The sequence below is a fragment of the Dermochelys coriacea genome, chromosome 1, assembly GCF_009764565.3.
Source record: "Dermochelys coriacea isolate rDerCor1 chromosome 1, rDerCor1.pri.v4, whole genome shotgun sequence".
In the NCBI taxonomy this organism is placed as follows: domain Eukaryota; kingdom Metazoa; phylum Chordata; order Testudines; family Dermochelyidae; genus Dermochelys; species Dermochelys coriacea.
This window is the reverse complement of record NC_050068.2, coordinates 15,979,061-15,999,752: the sequence shown is the minus strand read 5'-3', so window position 1 is coordinate 15,999,752 and position 20,692 is coordinate 15,979,061. Positions and strand designations below refer to the sequence as shown.

Genomic DNA, 20,692 nt, shown 5'->3' with positions numbered 1-20,692 from the left:
AAACTTATAGTGGTCTTCCTTAAAAATTCATTCTATTTGGAAGTTTCTCCTTGTTTGAGAGAGTTTCCCTATATCCTAAATGCCACTGGAACAGATAATATAACTCAGGATAATTCATACCTGGTTATTGGTGAATAACTCTCATCCGAAAATGTTAATCACCTAAATCTGTAGTACAGCCCCCTAAATAATGGTCTGATATTCAAAGGTGCTGCGCATCCACATCTCCCTTTGAAGTCAGTGAATTTTGTTGAGGGTTCAGGTCTTCTGAAAATCATTTCACTTATTTTGATGCATAACTCTATGCACCCAAGTTTGATAAGTGCTGAATTCACAGCTCCTGGTGCAGTCACTTGCCAAATCCTACTTGCCTTACTTGCCCAATTAATATGGGTGTATTTACATGAGTGAGACAAGCAAGATTAAGCCTTAATATACTAGGAACTACCTGATTTTGGGCTCCTTCGTCCCTCTCTTAGGAGGATTACTCTGCTGGCCCATTGGTTGAGCGGTTTTTAAAACATCTTACTGTGTTCCTATTGTATGGAAAGATCTGTTAATGCCTTGCTTTCCCTTGGAGCACACAGAACTTTTCTAGATAACTTAAAGTATTGTTCTTGTTTGCAACACTGGTTGCATTCCTCGGAGTTGCATCCAGCTGTGGCAACCTGGATTCAGAACTCCACTAGGTCTGGTGAGACACATCAGGAGGTGCATCAGTGCCTTTTTTCATAGCCTGATAGAGGAAAGACAAAGAAGAGAATAAATTAATTCTCCTAGCTACTTGAAGATCAAACCTGAGTAAGTCTTATCCCTTAAGCCCAATTTTATATGGCAATGAGGCTTAACTTGAAGGAAGTACCAACTACACATAGTTTATAATTGAGACTAATTAGAGGGCCTTAATTTTTCAGATCATTAACAGGGTGTTATTCTAGCTACCAATCTTAAAATGGCCGGGTAATCTCTTGCTAGTTCTGGTGAACGTCCCTGTGATAGTATGACATTCATTTTTGTCTAGTTGAAACAAGTCCCTTTTTTTCCAGTGTACTCCTGGTCTAAGCTGCTTTTTGCATCATATGCTTGAAGTCCCCATGGATGGGCAAAGCTGCCTCCCCTTTTCTCTTAAGACCAGTTTTTATAGCAACATCCACAAGTGTTTCAATTAGAAACCCACATAGGACCCAGTCTTGCACTACCTACTCAGGTAAAGTCCCATTGACTCTGTGAGATCTCCACAGATTTAGGGACAGCAGAAATAGGCCCTTAAAAAGTTTTTTTTTTCCTAAAACCCCAGTCAGCTTTTTAAATCCCTCTCTTTCCAAATTTCAATTAATAAAAACTAGCAGGCAAAAGCACCAACCCTCAAAATCACAGAGCTTGCGAAACAACGGTGGCCTGGATGTGAGGGGAGTATAGAGCGTATGTATATTTCAGCCTGTTGGTAGTCAGAAGTGCTTCTCAAACACCGGATTATCTTGTGGCTTTAGTACATAGATTTATGGAAAGGTGCACTAATACTGTGTGTACTCATATCCATGGCGTGGTGACCGTAGCCACGTCATACACTGCAGAGATACATAATAAATAGGATTTATCATGCACTTTGCCTGCCCCTGCCCACCAGACCATCTCCTCTAGGTGCTAGTCCAACATCAAGACCTTCTGAGTCCCAGCAAGCAGCCCCCAGTTGAGGTTTTTTTAAGCGAACCTGACAGACAAATGTTTCTTCCTTCACCCCTAAATTTCCCCTCCCAGCCAGTGTCCCAGGATGGAGAGGATTCACTCCTCCACCCCCATTTCAGTATGTTAAAACACCACAACCTTAGTGTCTAAAATCTTACAGCTTGGCAGGGCTAGGAAGAGGAGCTTTATCCCACTGGGAAATAGAGATTCACAGCCTCCCAATGGAACATATAGCACTGGCTTCTGGCCCTGGAAGGGCCCAAGATACTATACGTTAGAGCAGTGCTACTCAAAGTAGTGGTCCGTGGACCGGCACGATCCGCGAGCCATCGGCTGCCGATCTGTGCGCACGTTGGAAAAAAAAAACGCTGGTCCCCCACATCAGGTAGCTTGAGAAGCACTGCGTTAGAGTACTGACATTGTGCATCACACACACACACTTTACTGGGGCGAGTTTTTCTGTCCATCTTCTTTCCAAGCCACTTGTCATAGTTTCCTTGGATTCAACTGGACAAGGTTCAGTGGGAGTCATGAAAATCCATTCAAGTTGAGGTAAAATAGGTTTTATATATATAAACATATTGGAAATTACATCCAAAGATAGTTAAAAGAATGTTAAGGTTGCAAAATTCAGCTCCCAAAAGTGAGGAAATGACAGAATTAAGGTTTTAATTACGCGATCATATATTTTTTCTTCAGGACCCCTGCCTTGTTCCGTGCACAGGATAGACTGTGCTCGCTGAATGAGCAGTTATTCACTATTTCTTTTTATCCACATTGTTCAGTGTGTGGGCCCATGCATTGTTCACTGTGCAGGATCCAAGCCTTGTACTGAATACAGAATTATTAATTTCCTCATAGAGTTTACTATGACACTTTACACACACACACACACAATCCTCTGGCGGTGGCCCCTCCCCTTCTGCAGGGAAATTCTTGTTCTGCCTCTCCACCCTTAGGGTGGAGCATGTGCAGTTGCTGTGGGGGGATGCAGCATGTGGAGTCCAGTTGACACATAGTACCTGTGCGGGGGATGGAGCATGCTCAGTGAGGCAGAATCTCTGGAAAATTTAGCTGCCGGACTTTACTGAGCATGTGCAGAATGTGACTTTTTGGTTAGAGCCTTATAACTTGGACAAATTTGAGCAGATTTTCATGGTGACGGCAAAATCCACAGCTCTGACACCAGGATGACCCCTTGCCAAATTTCAAGTCAGTGCTCCAAAGCATGGGGACACTAGAGTTTGTCAATGAGACTATAGTAAGGTTTATATCTTACATGGACAAACAACATATTTTGCTGCTAATCTTGTTATTGGAAATTGCTGAACCTTTTTAGCTGAAACTTTAAAAAAAAATCAGTCTGAGACCGATATTGGGCATGGAAAATTTCAGCTCAAATGTCTACCATTTGGCAAAGTTACAAGCTGCTGAAGACAGGGCTACATAATGGGACATGTCAAGCAGCCTTGACTATAGGCAGAGCTGCCAGTTCTGCCTATAATAACATACACACATACACACACACATGCTTTAGAGTGTGTGTGTGTGTGTGTGTGTGTGTGTGTGTGAAAAGTCATTTTTAAAGAGTTTTCCTGGCTCCCTCTGATGCTTGTTCAGTTGGACCCATGCAAAGTAAGGTAACTGCCCTTTGAAAGCAGATGAATAGAAAAAATAGTTTCAGTAAAAGTGTCTAAATCTCTATTAAACAGATATTACAAACTGAAATGGTGCTTCTGGAAGCTGTGCAGAGTACATGAGGGTGTGGTGTGGTAGGAATGCTCTACCAGCGCTTGTATGGGATAACTACATAACTCACTCATGGCCCTGCCTATTGGGAAAAATGCAATCATCCCAAAGTCATGTCGATAAACTTCATAGTAAACCTCACCATAATGTAGTCTCTCTTCACAGACAGATATGTATATATATATATATATGCATACATATGTAGAGGCAGCATGGCCCATTGGAGAGGACACTAAAGTGGGACTCAGGAGACCTAGGTTCTTTCTTTGCTCTGCTGTACCTCCAGAGCCTACTGCCTCCCCGGTGGTGCTGAGAACTCTAACCTGCCATGGATTTGGGTTACTCCAAGTCCTGCTCTTGCAAAGCGACCCAAAGTGTAGGGTGGATTGCTGCATGCCCTGCTAAAGAATCAGGAAAGCAGACTGCGTCCCCACCCCAGAAATCCATCATTGCAGTAGAGGTGGGGAGCCTATAATATCTATGAATCTCATATTTATGAATCTATGAGCCGTGAGTTGTAGTCACCAAAGCTCAAAGTACTAGTACAATGAATGTAATGCCCTTCTCTTATTCTACTGTCCCCATTGATTCTGGATGGCAAAAGAGGCAGGAAACCTTATAAATGGGAAAGAAGAGATAAGTAGAAGGCAAGGGAAAAAGCTGTTTTAAGAGGTTCCCCAGCCACGTTTCCCGGTTGTCTTTCTATGTCCCTAGTCCTCCTAACACCTTCCAGTGCATTAGAATGTGTGACTGTTTGCCTTGCAGAGGGGTGCCCTGGACTGTGTCATGGCAATGGCAGATGCACTCTGGACATGAATGGCTGGCACTGTGTCTGCCAGCTGGGCTGGAGAGGAGCGGGCTGTGATACTTCCATGGAGACAGCATGCGGTGATGGAAAAGACAACGATGGAGGTAGGACGAGAGTGTATGTGATTTATCAGGCTTCACAGAGCCTTACACTGCTTCTCTTAGCAAGGCCCAGAGCCAGCTGGGAGGACTCTAGGGTGCAGAAGATCCTTGTTCTTGACAGCTGATGGAGAATGGATAGTGAACTTTGCCAGACTAATTCTGCAATATTTTATATGAATTTAAATTGAAGGAATTGGGTGCAAGGGTCTGAGGTTTGTTTATTCTCAGAATAGGCACAGCACAGTCAGAGGCAGTGCAGGCTTCCCTCCACCTATCTCCACCTTTGTGCCTGAGCCATGATACAGCAGGGTGAGTTTCCCCGTCTGTTTGAAACATGGCCTCTCTCCTGAGACTGCCACCAAGGGTCCTTACTCACCTGGGATGGATGTGAAGAAGCAACCTAGAGGCTTAACTAGCTGATCCACATGCCCCCCAAGCCACCCAGTCCCTCTCAGTCCACGTTTTATTGATTCCAGTTCCATACATAATGAGTCAGGCATGAGAATAATAGCTCAGCGTAATGCAAAGTTAATGTTCAGAATTATCTCATTACAAAGAAAAGAAGTACTTTTGGCACCTTAGAGACTAACAAATTTATTAGAGCATAAGCTTTCGTGAGCTACAGCTCACTTATGCTCTAATAAATTTGTTAGTCTCTAAGGTGCCACAAGTACTCCTTTTCTTTTTGCGAATACAGACTAACACGGCTGCTACTCTGAAACCTCTCATTACAAAGGAAACTCTGGAACAGTGTGAAGGTTTGAATTAGATGGCTGGAGATGAGATATTAAATTTGAGGCATAAGGGAGACTGCATAATTTGTTTTGTTGTCACTCCAGCAAAAGCTCTGTTAACCACAGTCCAGGCCAGGACCAGACTGTGAAATGCAGACTGCGTTTTGCACGTGTCTTGTTTTATCGTATTAACAAGAACAGTACAGTTTTTTTAAAAAAAGGCCAACCCTGTGATTATCGACTTCACAGGGACCGGGCTTCTGATCAAATATTTAAAATGCCTTTGTACATCTGGCATTGTAAATGGACCAAATTGTCCTCTTAGAAAGATGCGGGGGGGAGAGACACGGAGCCCCATACAAAAAGTACAAGCTGTAGAACAAAGGCCGCTTATTCCCTCAGATGAAACCAAATACTACTGTATTAGTTCTTTCTATTTACAGCTGACACAAGGCACCAATAAAGTTCGCCACACCACATGTGTAAAAATATGGTAAATATATCCAAGCAGAATCCTAGCTTCTGTGGAAAAAAATTGTTGTTTCCTGGAGAGAGGGCCAAAAAATTTCAGAGGTAATCCAGCACAGAGCAAATGGAGCCCATAAACATAACATCAAAAAGAGTGTGATCAGACTCTGGCTCTGTGAGAATGTAGTCTGAGATTCCATGGTCTGAGGTGTTCACTTCTTATGTGAAAAGAAAAGGAGTACCCGTGGCACCTTAGAGACTAACAAATTTATTAGAGCATAAGCTTTCGTGAGCTACAGCTCACTTCATCGGAGCATCCGATGAAGTGAGCTGTAGCTCACGAAAGCTTATGCTCTAATAAATTTGTTAGTCTCTAAGGTGCCACGGGTACTCCTTTTCTTTTTGCGAATACAGACTAACACGGCTGCTACTCTGAAACTTCTTATGTGGTGACTCATTGGGTTATCCATTTCAAAGGAACTGTTGATTACCTTGTCAGCCAACAAGGCAACAGATATAGACTGGAGAAGCAAAACGTGAGTGCTATGTTTATCCTGTGATAAGTGCCCTCACTTATCTATGGCAGCTGGAGATCACTAGCTTGAAGATACCTCCTGCACCAAGAGCCTGGAGGGAGGGTGGCATAGGCGCTAGACAGTGGCTCCATGCAGGGGGGATCGTCCGGGGCTAAATCTGCCAGCTTTCCCACTGCATTGCTGGGATGGTGCAAAGCAGCCAGAGTGTTAGATCTCACCCGTGGTCTTTAAACCTGTTACTTGAAAATCAGTTTCTACTCTGTACAGCAAGATAACTGGGAAAAGATGTTCAGTCACTCACATTAAAGGCTTGTTGCTCTGCAGTCCCTATTAGCAGCAGTGAGACCTGCACCACCCCTGTGGGATCTCCCAGGGGGATTATGTCTCAGGCAATCACACTGACCCCCAAAAGCACTGAGGGAGCATGGGCCACAGTGGCCCCTGCTTCACCCTTTTAGGGAGCACAATGTGCTGGCATGGGGTGCCAGAGTCCTGTCTCCTACAGGAAGGATAGCATTAGTGCTCATAAATGATCTGGAAAAGTGGGTAAAACAGTGAGATGGCAAAATTTGCAGACTGTAAAAAACTACTTTAGGTAGTTAAGTCCAAAGCACAAAGCAGACTGTGAAGAGTGACAAAGGGACCTCACAAAACTCGGTAACTGGGAAACAAAATGGCAGATGGAATTCAATGTTAATAAATGCAAATTAATGCACATTGGAAAACATAATCCCAACTATATATATAAAATGATGGGGTCTAAATTAGCTGTTACCTCTCAAGAAAGAGATTCTGGAGTCATTGGTGGATAGTTCTCTGAAAACATCCACTCAATGTGCAGTGGCAGTCAAAAAAGCGAAAAGAATGTTAGGAACCACTAGGACAGGGATAGATAAGACAGAAAATATCATAATGCCACTATATGAATCCATGGTACACTCACACCTGAATACTGCACGCAGATGTGGTTGCCCCATCTCAAAAAAGATATATTAGAATTGGAAAGGGTACAAAGAAGGACAACAAAAATTATTAGGTTTCAGAGTAGCAGCCGTGTTAGTCTGTATTCGCAAAAAGAAAAGGAGTACCCGTGGCACCTTAGAGACTAACAAATTTATTACAGCATAAGCTTTCGTGAGCTACAGCTCACTTCATCGGATGCATTTGGTGGAAAACTAAATTATTAGGAGTATCAAATAAATTCCATATGAGGAGAGATTAAAAAGACTGGGACTTTTCAGCCTGGAAAAGAGGTGACTAAGGGGGGATAAGATAGAGGTCTATAATAACCTGAATGGTGTGGAGAACGCGAATAAGGAAATGTTATTTACTCCTTCACATAACACAAAAACCTGGGGTCACCCAATGAAATTAATAGGCAGCAGGTTTCAAACAAACAAAAGAAAGTATTTTTTCACACAATTCACAGTCAACCTATGGAACTCATTGCCAGGGGATGTTGTGAAGACCAAAACTATAACAGGGTTCAAAAAAGAATTAGATAAGTTCCTGGAGAATAAATCTATCTATGGCTATTAACCAAGCTGGTCAGGGATGCAACCCCATGCTCAGGACGTCCCTAGCCTCTAATTGCCAGAAATTGGGAGTAGCTGACAGAGGATGGATCGCTCAATAATTGCCTGTTATGTTTATTCCTTCTGAAGCACCTGGTATTGGCCACTGTCAGAAGAGAGGATACTGGCCTACATGGACCATTGGTCTGACCCAGTATGGCTGTTCTTATGTTCTCTTGGGGTGCGAGGACTAAAGTGGTTTATTTCCACCTTTCCTCACACGCCAGTACAGTGCTAATTTCAGTCTAGCCTTTAAATATTCATCTGTGCATGTGTCTAAACCAAGAGTCAGTTTGTGCCATATTTTTGAAGGTATTTTCTGCCTAACTCCCATCGAAATCAAGGGAAATTAGACCTCTAAATGTTTGGGATTTTTAAATCTGGCCCTTTGTTCCCAGAAGAGCTTCTGTATACAAGTTTCTCATACGAGAATTGTGATTTGCATTGAAACAATTTGGGGCTTTGACTCCTGTTCACAGTAAGTGGCGTTTCACTCTGCCCGAGTTCACCATTCAGCTGGTTCTAACGCAGTGGTATCGTGCAGAACACTGCCACTGGAAATTCCTTACTGTAATGGGAGCTGGAGTTAAAAAAAATTTCTTCAGGTCCTGGGAAAGTCAGACTCCATGGGAGACAGGTAACAGGAACTCTTCAGTAAAGGGGAAGGCTGTTTGGCCTCAGAGAAGCAGTGACAAGCTATGGCAGGAGTAAGAGATGTGCTCAGTGAAAGAGAATCTTTGTCCCATTTAGAACAATGATATTGCCAGGAAAAATCCCAAGAAAAATGTGTCATTGGGCTAGCGTGGCAGTACTGTTTTAACACAGTGGGTCTAATCCTGCTTTCAGTTACACTAATGTAACATTTAGACTGGATTGGCATTGCACCAGGTTTATACCAGAGCTGGTATTTATTCCAGGGTCATTACAGGAAAAACAGCAGAAAGTGATTCACCTTTAACTAGGGTGACCAGATGTCCCAATGTTATAGGGACAGTCCTGTTTTTTGGGGTCTTTTTATATACTCCACCCCCGTCCCGGGTTTTCACACTTGCTGTCTGGTCACCCTACCTTTAACAATCCAGCACAGTTAAGGTTACAAGGGTTTTGTAGGCTGCTCCCAAGGAGTCACAAAATATATTACAGCAAACTGCAGAAGTTTTCTAAAAATGTGCACAGAGAGGAAGATCCTAGAGTGACTCTCTTGCCATTGTTCTGTGTTACATAACCACTCTATTTCAGAAAGAAAAGGAGTACTTTTGGCACCTTAGAGACTAACAGATTTATTTGAGCATAAGCTTTCGTGAGCTACAGCTCACTTCATCGGATGAAGTGAGCTGTAGCTCACAAAAGCTTATGCTCAAATAAATTTGTTAGTCTCTAAGGTGCCACGAGTACTCCTTTTCTTTTTGCGAATACAGACTAACACGGCTGCTACTCTGAAACCACTCTATTTCAGGAGTGCCGACACTGGCAGCTCTGCTTCAGCCCATGTGCAAATAGCTGCATGCTTATAACAGTGCAGACCTGGAAGCCCTAAGTAGCCAAGGATAATTACCCCTTGATAGGACCTGGAAGTAGATTTAAAGGCCCTTGTAAAACCTTGAGCCTTAAGGGAGAATATAGGGACCATTTCCTTCCTGGAAAATTGATTTCCTACCAGAAATCACCTCAGTCAGAGATTGAGTCTGGGGGAATATCCTACCAACTCGCAGATATCCATGAGCAAACCTGCGTCAGCACTCTGTTTTGGGGAAGTTTTCCCCCTGTATGAATCACGCTGTATTAACAGCTGGAGCTTTAGAAATGTTTGGCTAGTCGAGCAATTTTATTGTCTTAAGCATCTTCCAGTGCCCTGAGTTCTTAGGAGAACTATCGATATTAAGCTAGATACCTCCTTTTTGCCAAAGTTTATGTCCAATTCACATGTTAACTTTGGGTTGAGGGATTCATCACTGGTCCTGAATTTATCTGAGGAAGCTAGGTCAGTACCTGGGAAGGGAGGATTCTAGGGTCTGCAAGTAGAGGTGCTAGTTATTTGAAAAGTGGCTGTCTTTTGAGTCAATATTTAACCAATTTCCCAGTAAGGGACAATTCGATGCAGTTAAGAGGGAGGCAAAATCAAGGTCCTGACCATTTATGGTCATTAAAGATCCCTCAATACTTTTGGCAAGGAGCTGTTATTCCCCATTCTCCTTTCCTAATTTCTACTTCAATAATCATATCTTCCTACGGGCATTCCCTTCACAGTTTCAGTTGCATGCAGAATTTTTCTTTGTTTTAAAGTATTATGCAGCCTAGCTGTGGGGTGTTAAGTAGCTATTGTGTTCTCATCCTAAGAATGGTGGACAAAGTGATTCCAGTGAAGCACACTTAAAATTCAGAAGGGGGACGAAGAACATTCTGTAAATATAACACCTTATTTATAATACTATGTCTCAATCTTCATATGAATGAGAGAGATACGTGTGTCTGAGCCTCCTGCATAAGTCCCAAGCACACTAGTGTGGGATCTCCATTTAAACAGATCTCCATAGTGATTATGGTATCTGCAGATATTTTAAAAATATCCTTCTTCAACTAAAGTAATCCTGGCCCATCCCAGGCTAATTAGCACACATAAGCAGCCTGCCGACCTTCTTTTCTCAAATGCCTTCTCTGTGTCAGTGGGGCTGCCATATCAGCATGGTATTTTTCTCTGGAGAAGTAAAAAAGGCACCATATGATTCTCTCTCTTCTGCAGCAATTCCTCTTTCCTCAGTTTATGTCTTATTCATGAGACCCTAGCGCAGTGTAGCCAAGTAAGAATGCAGAGTTTCAAAATACACAGGACCTCCTCTTTGCCTTTCCAAGTGCAATTCCATACTCAACTAATTCTTGCCCAAGAGCTCGCAGCCTGAAGACACAATCCTGTCTCCCTTTCCTCCAACCCCCTCTAGCAGAATAAGATTCTCTCCTTTTTTAAACTTCGGAGCTCCAAACAATTGAGCTGTTGCATTTTGTGTTTTCCCCTTTCTCTCAGGCATCTGGAAGGAGCCATTGCTGGCACAAGATACCAGAGTTGGTGCACCAACACTCTACCCTCTTTGGACGTAAATTCTAGGGCCAGGGTCTCAGCAATATACATTGTTGTATTGACTTCACTACAGTCCACTGACTTCAGACCTAGGCCAGCTTCCTCCGCTGATCACTCTGTTTGCCACCTTCAGAGGGTGTGGAAGCCCCTTGGCATACTGAAGAGTATATAATGATCAGAAGAAGGGAACTGAGGTGCTTTACACTCTTCCTCCAGGAGGAATCTGGCACCTTTTTTCACCGTCCTCCCTGCTTTTCTTTGAGGATGAAAGTGTTCTCTTTGGCGAGCTGGTATGAGAACGAAGCATGCTTTTGCAGTATATAGGGCCAGAAGGGAAAATGATGGCAGGTTTGTAAAAGAAAGAGTGTAAAGAAACTCACGGAATCCCAAAACAAATTTGTTGGCTGCGGACAAAGTGATGAGTGCTTAGCAGTGCTTAGTGATTTCAGATTTTTTGTTTCCTGCATGCTGTTTAGAACATTTACTTAATGCATGCAAGGCTTTTATAGCACAAGAATATTGTCTCCTGGACATGGTAGGGGAACTTTCCAATTCCCTGATCCCATAAAAAATGATACAGTAATGTGCTAGCTAAATTTACAAAGGCTAAGGGAAGTATTAAGATCTGAATGCACCTGGGAAAACAGCCATCATAATTTAACATTTATCATCATGAACACATCCAATCAGACAACAGGACCATCTTGGAAGAACCACAAACTTCTAAAGAGAGGAGGAAACGGCAAACTTTCCCTGAAAAGATCTAACAGCTGTTACACAGAGATTTCTTATAAATTATTGGCTTTTCTTTCTTTGTCTTTGAGGAGGGCTGTTAGTCACCCTTCCCTCCAGTAAGAGACCAGAATCACTAGTTCACATTTTCAGGGAGTTCATTTCTCCTATGACTCTCTGGTGGGACAGCAGCCGTTGTGCAGCATTTGTGCTAGGCAATCATCTTGCTGAATGTGTGAGTGTGATGTGGAGCCATACATCAGGACACTCAGAAATGGATGTCACTGAGCCATCTCCATAGCCTCTGTGTTGAAGCCAGGGAATTGGTGATCTAGGAGTGACCTTGGTTGTCTCAATTCACATCTGGTGGCTGGGCCTTACCAAAATGCCTCTTGCTGGCAGATTCATAGAACAGCACTTGTCTTTACCTCAGAAAGAAGGCATAATGGCACTGTAGTGATGCAGAATGAGGCAAAGGAAGGGGTGCACCTTCTCTAGACAAGCCTCAGTAGAAGAAATGGAGAGATCCCATGTTCACATGACCTCACCGCCACCACCACTTCCACCGTAAAGAGGAAATGGGAGGATAAGGATAGCTAGACAGTGTGACCACCATTATTATCTTTGTATTATAGGCAGTTAAAGAAACCCAAGCAACACATATTTACTGTTAACCATCCTCCCCCTTCCATCCCACTTCATTGTCTCATTCATGTGCTATGATAAGCAAGAGTGTGAGCTTGTCCTTTTTATAACCTGCCCGTACAGCATCTACTACAGTGGGGCTCTGATCCTCTGAAAGAGATACATCTGGAGGGAGTTAACACAGCTTATTATTCTTGCTGTTTCATAGATTCTAGATGCTGATGGTGTCCCTAGCCTCTGTTTTCCAGAAGCTGGGAATAGGCTAGAGGGCACTTGGAACACTTGATGATTACCCTGTTCTGTTCATTCCCTCTGGGGCACCTGTCATTGGCCACTGTCAGAAGACAGGATACTGGGCTAGATGGACCTTTGGTCTGACCCATTATGGCTGTTCTTATGTTCTTAAGCTATAATACAAATAATGATTGATTATTTTTTGAGCCCATACATGTGTACTGGGCATTTCAAAGAAGGAAGTAAAGACATAGTCCTGTTCTCAAAGAGTTTGGACTCTAACTTAGTATATAAACAGACAAAGTAAAAATAGAGCAGATGGGGAGGGAGGGGAAGGACAAAGGTTACAATACTAAGATGAGATGGTTGCTCAGGAAGGAATGTCCATCGTTCTATTACATTTGTGTTGAGTTTTCCTGTGAGTCCTCACCATTTTTGCAAGATCATTCTAGTGTAGGGCCAGATGCTGCAATGTGTACACTGACTAGTGCTTGTAGGTGAAATTCAGCTCTGCACAGAGTTCCAGCACAAAGCTTATTGGCTGATTAAGTCCCATAGGTGTAAGCTTTGTGCTGGTCCTCTACAAGGGGTAAATTTCTTTGGCCTGTGCTGTGCCAGAGGTCAGACTACATGATCGCAATGGTCCCCTCTGGTCATAAAATCTATGAAGCTATGAAGCAGCAAGAATAATCAGCTGTATTTACTCTGGCTGCAGATGTGCTTCTGTTAAAATCTCTATCTCTTTGCTCTCCACATAATCAATCTGAAAACATTACAGGGCAAATAATTATCATTGCGACAGATAATATCATGCTGTCATTCTATGGAGTGACGGACAGAGAGCAGTGCCTCTTACTCTTGTACAGGCAAAGGAAATGCTCCTTACTGCATTAGAAAGGCTAACAGATTTTTGTTGCTTCGTATGTTACAAAAGGTTTTTCTTAGGCACTGTTCCCATTGAAGATCTGCGGCAAAATTTCCATTGTCTTCAGTAGGAGCAGGATGGAACCTTGAATTTATCCCGTGTATGCTTCCAATATCAGGGTTCATCAGGAACTTGTACCCTCTTTCAACATGAAAGACTCTGTTTTCATGGTTGCTGGCTAGTATTAGAGGAGTTGTGCTCCAAAATATTCAGTCTGTGTAGGTACTGTTCTGTCCTTTCCCGTGGCCCGTATGTTCCATCACAGTATTCCATATGCAGCACCCATCATAGCTTGCTTAAACACATAATAACACCTCTAGCTGAAGGTTATTTGCATTCTGCTTGTTGATGTTAGCATGACGGATTTTTGTTGCAGCATCCATAACTCTGTAGAAATGCTCCATTATTCAATCCTGGCGAGCTAAGACGCTGCCCATTAAATCACCCAACACAATTCTGGGGCCATGAAAAGTCACAGCTAATTTGAAATTTTATTAGCTCTCAGATGATCTTGTTTACTGCAGAAGCAGTCTCTCGAAACCAGCCCTTTACCTCTGTATAAAACTCTGATCCTGGCATTGAATGCTGAAGCGGAGAGTCTTGGAAACGAATCACTAGGCTGCATGAGTCTTGAAAGGGGAAACAGAGTCCTGCTGCTCCTGGGAGCACTTTGCAGCCAGCAAACACTGAGGTGACCGAAAGAATTCAAGAAGAGGAGGCCCATTGTTGCTTGAAATGAATTCTCCTGCGATACGCTTGTGGGTGTGAATGTGACATGTAGTTTTAGTACTGGGGAAAAAATACTTCACACTTATTTCATCAACGTTGAGAAATAAATTGAAAAGTTTGCCTCTCCTTGTAAGCAATAATGCCCACCAGAGAGATCATTTCCTAGAAGTTAATGACTAGCTTTGCGCCTCTGGCTCTTAATCACATCTCAGCAAGGAGGGCTTTGAGAGAAATTAGAATCCAGACAGGAAGCTCACAGACGATGTTGTATAGCCACAAAGCATCTCTGTTTGCTCAACAGCCTAACCCTTCCAGAATGCTTAGGAGGGAGGGAAAGGCAGGTCATCAAAATCTGGGATTCTCCCCTGTCAAGTGCTCCATCCAGCTAGCCACCAAGGAGGCCAGTGTCCAGACTTGGAACTCAATGATGTTATTATAAACCACCCAAAACATTTTTTAAAAGGAAATTACTTGTGGCCTTGTTTCTGTAAGTCTTCGCATGGTGAGCAGTAGGGAAAGCAAGGTGGCTGTGCTGCAGCTCACCTGGAAGCTGTCCCAGGGATGCAAATAAGGCACAGGGTTAGCATAGTCATCCGCACTGAACATGGTGACCTAGATCTTCAAAAGTGACTAATGATTTTGGGCACCTCGATTTACGGGTGCCCAGTTTGTGACACCTTGAAGGGGCCTCACTTTTAGAAAGTACTGAGTCACCAACACCTGAAAATCTAACCTGTTTCAGGAGTCTCGGGTTTGGCATCCCATCACTGAGGCACCCAAAATCACTTGTAATTTTGAAAAATCTTGCTCTGCAGAGTCCATGCCCCTTTTTGTGTGTGCTCCCTCACTCTCACACAGGGTAAAGAATCAGTGGGATGAAATGGAGAAAGGGGCGTATGTGGACACATGGGTTTAAGTTCACCCCAGCATGCTGGAAGGCACCGAGGGGAGCACTCCCTTCTTTGTCACCTGTCTCATTGCTGGACAGGAGTAGCTTGGTGGCCTAATTAATGCAGGGTCCTATGTATCTTTATTTGTAAGTCCCAGTTCTCCCTTGGATGAAAGTTTGAACTGAATAGCTAAAACCAGCACGGCTGGAAGTTGAAGCTAGATAAACTCAAACTGGAAATAAGGCACACGTGTTTAATTGAGAAGTTGATTGTTATTATTATTATTGTATAGAGCCCCCAGTCATAGTGCTAGGCGCTGCATAAAGACGGAATAAAAAGATGGCCCCTGCCCCCAAAGAGTGTATGGTCCAAGTAACCATTTGGAACAGCTTCCCAATGAGGTAGACCCTCCGTCATTTGAAGTCTTTAGAACAATCCTGGATGGCTTTCTAAAAGATGTATTGTAGCTCAACCGCAAATTAATTGGGCTTAATGCAGGAATCACTGGGTGAAATTATCTGGCCTGTGTTATTCAGAACAACCGGGCTAGATGATTGTCACAGTCTCTTCTGCCTTAAAGTCTCAGAATAGCGCCAGCTAGATGCTTTGGAGCGGCCTCTTTCTCGGTGCCAGGAAAGCAGAAGTCATGCTGCTGAGCAGATTGTCCCTCTGGCAATCTAGTTCCTCCTTCATGTCCCCCACTAGTTGAAGGGATTCATTGAAAGTAGAGAGTCAGATGAGGAATCTTGTGTTTACTTTTGAAGTTGCTCCCCCAAGGGATGCACCATGTAGTGGACGTGGTAGAAAAATGTTGGTGTCACAGTCTCCACAGGCTACAACTTAAATTACTTGATGGTAACCTTTCAACAATAACACATTCCTCGTGTTTTGATTACTGTAATTCCCTCCACGTGGTTCAGGATCCAGCAACAAACTCACTCACTGATCTGTGCAACCTGGGCATATTATGGCCACTGTATACCCTGCCCCTGCGTCAGTGGATTGACTTTAAATTAGCATCTTGGGTTCATATTTGAGACCTCTTTCTTGAGCCTGCCCCTGACGGATAGTTATGCTCTTACATCATCCACCTGTTAGGAATTCTGTCATACCTCTCAGGTCAGCATGCCTTTGCTGCAATAGACTGTAGTGTGCAGTACTCATTTCTGTCTCAGTCCATCATCCCACCTTTAAAAATACACCTCCAGCCGTGGTATGTCTCGAAGGTGTTTTGGAGTTGGACCCATCTGGCCTTGTCAATATCTTCTTCCCCCATTCTCTTTGCCTCTCTTTTCATACTGGGCCCCTTCACTTGTTTTCATCTTTTTTGGATTATCGGAGCATGGCTTTTATTGCATTTTAATTTGTTTTTATGTATCTGTGTAGCTCCCTGAGCAACTTGCTTTGTGGGGAGGGCTCTTCATAAATGTCACTTTATTCTTACGACTTTCACAAGGAAAGTAAGAGCTCACAGGATGTGAGGAGACACAGCTGTATGCAGTATCATTTATTTCTTCTTACCGTTCACTGAAAGACACCACATTGATGACTGATTTTACAGTAAAAAACAAACGAAAAAGATATTTGGATGGGTGGCTGAACATCATTACCTGTTATCTGGTTTGTAGTTTAACTCTTGTAGGTCTTTGGGATGTCTCAGACACAAGCAGCCCCTACATTTTCCAAAGTGAAAGAAGTTTAGCACTATAGCTTCCATTAAAGCCAATGAGAGTTGAGTAGCTAAATCTGCGTTCAACTCGCAGGGAACTTAAAGGGCTATAAAATGTCAGTGACTAGGTCCTTTGGTGTAGTTATAGCCAACTTATAAAACATAGGACTGAAAAGTATTAGGAGAAAGGCTAATCTGTAGCCTGGTTCCCAGGATTCCTGCATCTGCGAGATATTCTCCTGTGTATCTTCTCATGAAGACTGAAATTCCTTGCCATCTTACAATTTCAAATCCCAAACTGCAGCTCTCATGTCTGAAATAAAGACAGGGTAATGAAAAGGTATGGTACAGCCGGTTTGCCAGCCTCTCACTACAGTGTCTGCAGCCTTAGAAAACATTATTAATGTGTGGGGGCAAATGACAAGGTGTCATCTCACTTGAAGCTGTAATCTCTACAGTAATGGGGTGGGTTTAAAAAAAACTGCTAGATGTAGATAGGCATATTAGAGCTACACAGTTCTTTATTTTTTAAACTGTGTCTCAGATTCCAACTTAGATTCAACCTTGCAAAATCCTTCTAGCCCAATCATCTGCTTCTTTTGATGTACAAGTAAAATATAATTAGTACTTTTGTCATTATCATCAGTCATCATGAGATAAGGCAGATGGACAGATTTTGTGCGTGAGCTGGTGCATTGTCATGACAATTTGGAAGGAGTTATAGAGAGAGATAGAAGTACGGACAGGAAGAGAGATAATAGATTGGATTTTCAGAAGCACTCAGCGGTGGCCTAAATGTGCTCCCATTAACATCAATGGCAATTAGCCAATGCTGACCACTTTTTAAAATCTCTCTCTCTCTCACTCACTCACTCACTCTCACACACACACACACACACACACACACACACACACAAAATCAGCCAGATTCTGTTCCTAATTAGACCAGTGTGAATTCAGAATAATTGCTTTAAGTCAGGGGAATGTCTCCTGATTTATGTCCGTGCAACTGGGCTCAGACCGTGACACCCAGTGTGTAGTAAAGGCAAGCTGATTTGGTTTATTTTGCAATAATTTCTTAGAAATTGAAAATATTCTGTCCTGCCACCTGAGGGACAGTTTTACTGTTCACGCACATTCAGTTTTTGCCTCTGTTCTGAGACTGCAAATAGGATACTAGCTATTCAGGGTAGTTTGGCTGATACGGATCGCTTGTAGGGGTTGGACTGACAGCACCGTACATTTCACATAAGCCTCTGAGCAGCCATCATATGGTAGCAGTTTTCCTTCCCTATCAAACTGCCTTATTTGAACTGATGACTTAGAAGTGAAGGGCTCCATATCCCATTAACCAAGCCCCAAATGTCTAGTCCCTTAATCTGATTTAAGAATCCATCTCAAGTGCATGCTAACTACTTTTATTTTGGAATGTAATGCTTCACCAAACCCCCACAGAGCTATCGTGCTTTTTCTTTGCATTTCCTTCCCTGTTGTTGTTTATTATCAAGATGTTTGTGATGAACTGTGTCATCACAGAACGTATTGGGGAAGAGAGGAAGAATCCTGTGGAAATTGATGCTTCTGTTTACACATATGGTTGCTTGGCAAACAACAATACTTAATTCTAGTAAAATATGCTTCGTAGGCTTTCCTCGTGCATGTGACTGCTAGTGCTATTTTTATCGCAAATTAAGTGCTGGTGAAAGCTACAGGATTGACAGCCAGGGAGTGTGAAGCCCTCTGTTGATCCAGAGAATAGGTACAGCACAAGCAGACGCAGAGCATACTTCCCCTCTCAGGCCCGCTTTATCCCTTTCCCCACCACTGAATCTTGCAGGGACCACTCCTTTAAGTGTGAAACTGTAGTTCAGCTTTCCAGCACAGAGCTTTAGCAGGTGACTCCACTGACTTCAATGGAGCTATGGTGATTTGCACCAGTTAAGGACCGGGGCCTCAGTGCCTGCTTAGCCCTGAGTGTCTCTGCTGAGAATGGAACTGATGGCACCAGGTGCAGGGATAGAGTTTAGGGTTTAGATTCCTGTCTTTAGGGAACAGGCCTGAGGCACCAAACTCATTTCACATAAGCCAAGAACAGCCATCAGATGGTAACAACCTTCACTCGCTACCAGCTGAGTCTGAATGTGACGGGGTGACCAAGAGCCAGGTGAAAAATTCTGTATCCTATTATCAGTTCCCTGAGATTTTCAGTTCTCCTTCTTTAAAAGAATCTGCTATCTTGAGCTTCACCTTTTCAATTCAAATAGCTTTTAAAACAACAAGCCATACTCTGAGCTGGTGTAAATCTGTGTCACTTCACTGAAATCAGCAGAACTTCACAGAGGTTCACAAGCAGGGAATCTGCCCATTTGGATGTGTCTCATGCACCTTGTCACTGCTGCTCTCAAATCTCCCTTTCATTTCTGCAGATGGCTTGGTGGACTGTATGGACCCAGATTGCTGCTTGCAGCCTTTGTGCCATGTTAACCCATTGTGCCTGGGATCACCTGACCCCTTGGATATCATACAGGAGACTCAGACCCCCACATCCCAACAGAACTTGCACTCTTTCTATGATCGAATCAAGTTCCTGATTGGCAAGGACAGCACACACATCATCGTGGGAGAGAATCCATTCGATGGAGGGTAAGTGTTTGGGGGGATTTTAAACAAGAATTAAAGCTAAAGTCCTATGTTCCCAGTCAGAGATGGAATGGGGAATTGTGTGCAATGAAATACTAATAAAGAACAGCAGAAAGATGCAGGAGACAAACTCTATGTCATTACTAACATCCCACGGGCCTGCCTATGGAAAATAGATATCTGAAGAATTTCATAACTAATATAAAGCTGCTGACTGTCCTCCTGGGGTAAGGCACACACAGATTGAGAAGTTAAAGGGACAGAGCCATTTTTCTGCACTATCAAATCCATACCCTCTCTATTCAGCTTTTCATTATACTCTTTCTTGTAATGGTAAGACTCCGTTGGCTCCGCTAATCTTTATAGAGTAGTGGAATTAATTTACATTGTTCATTCTATGTCCATCTATTTCCTTTATTAGTCAGTCGTTTTTAGGAAACCTTTTTATCTCCCATCTTACATTTATCCCCAGAGTGTATCCCATGGGTCAGAATTCACTTGTGGATTCTGTGAGACAGCGCACAGTTGGACTCAGAATTAATTCAGAAGTGTGTTCCATTTAGACTACATGCCCAGGCCCCACCTTGGGTGAAAGTGGTTTCCCCACTCAGAATGTGCTCGCTAGCACCAAGGTTCCGTTGCAGTCACTTAAGCTTCCGCGTGCTCTGCCACAGTGGTGCACTAAGACACTTCTTTCCTGTGCAAATGACCCAAGTTGCTTTTTTCACAAAGCAGCCAGTGAATGAGTTCCACTAATCCAGTTTGGTCCATGGTTTGACTTCCTTTGTTCAAACGAATGTAGTTTTCCAAAAGTGCTCTGCAACAGTGCCCTGAAAACAGCAATCCCAAGTTGACAGACTCAGCATCCCCTCCCATCTCAGTTACAGAGAGGAGGAGCTGTAACTAGAGATACAGCCTCATGTTACATCTGACTATTAAAGGCCTCCAAAGAGCTTGAAAAGGTACTGCAGCATAGAGAAGGCCTGATATTTCTCAAGTAAAAAGTAAAGCAGAAAGCAAGTTGAAGTTTTTTAATGCTGAGACATTCATCATCATGAGAAGTAGGGAACAGCAAGAATCTGCAGTTCATGTCCCAAATCAGCAAAGTGAATGCCTAATTTTAAGCACCTGAATAGTTCTGTTGAAATCCTGGGGCGACTTGTGCTTACAGTAAAGCACATGCTGAATTCAAGTGCCTTGCTGAATTCTTGATAATTCAGTGATCATTCATTATGTGTTGAGTTCTGTCTTTCAGAAGCTATCATGCTGAGCTATGGGAAGGGTTCTAGACATCTCTGATCAAACTTGGCAGTGTCAGAATTTAAATTCAATCTGATTAATTATCCCTTATGTTCAGCTTTCCCAGAGAAAGTAGCTGTGCCATGGAAATTGTAAACACCTAACTTGGCTTGCTCATAGGGCCAATTCAATACTTGCAATTTCCACAGCCACCATAGGCTCTGTTGAAGCTGATCCAAAGTTATTCCATAGATCAGCTG

At 43.0% G+C, this 20,692-nt stretch overlaps 1 protein-coding gene across 3 annotated transcripts in view; it reads left to right on the top strand.

Moving 5' to 3' along the window:
• Window positions 1-20,692, top strand: part of TENM4 (teneurin transmembrane protein 4) — a 1,775,651-nt gene that overhangs the window by 1,643,910 nt on the left and 111,049 nt on the right. For all 3 annotated transcript variants that reach the window (XM_043504093.1, XM_038368402.2, XM_043504094.1), the window contains 2 exons: window positions 4,201-4,347; window positions 18,980-19,196. In XM_043504093.1, coding sequence (XP_043360028.1) covers window positions 4,201-4,347; window positions 18,980-19,196 — 364 coding nt within the window. The remainder of the gene's footprint in view (window positions 1-4,200; window positions 4,348-18,979; window positions 19,197-20,692) is intronic.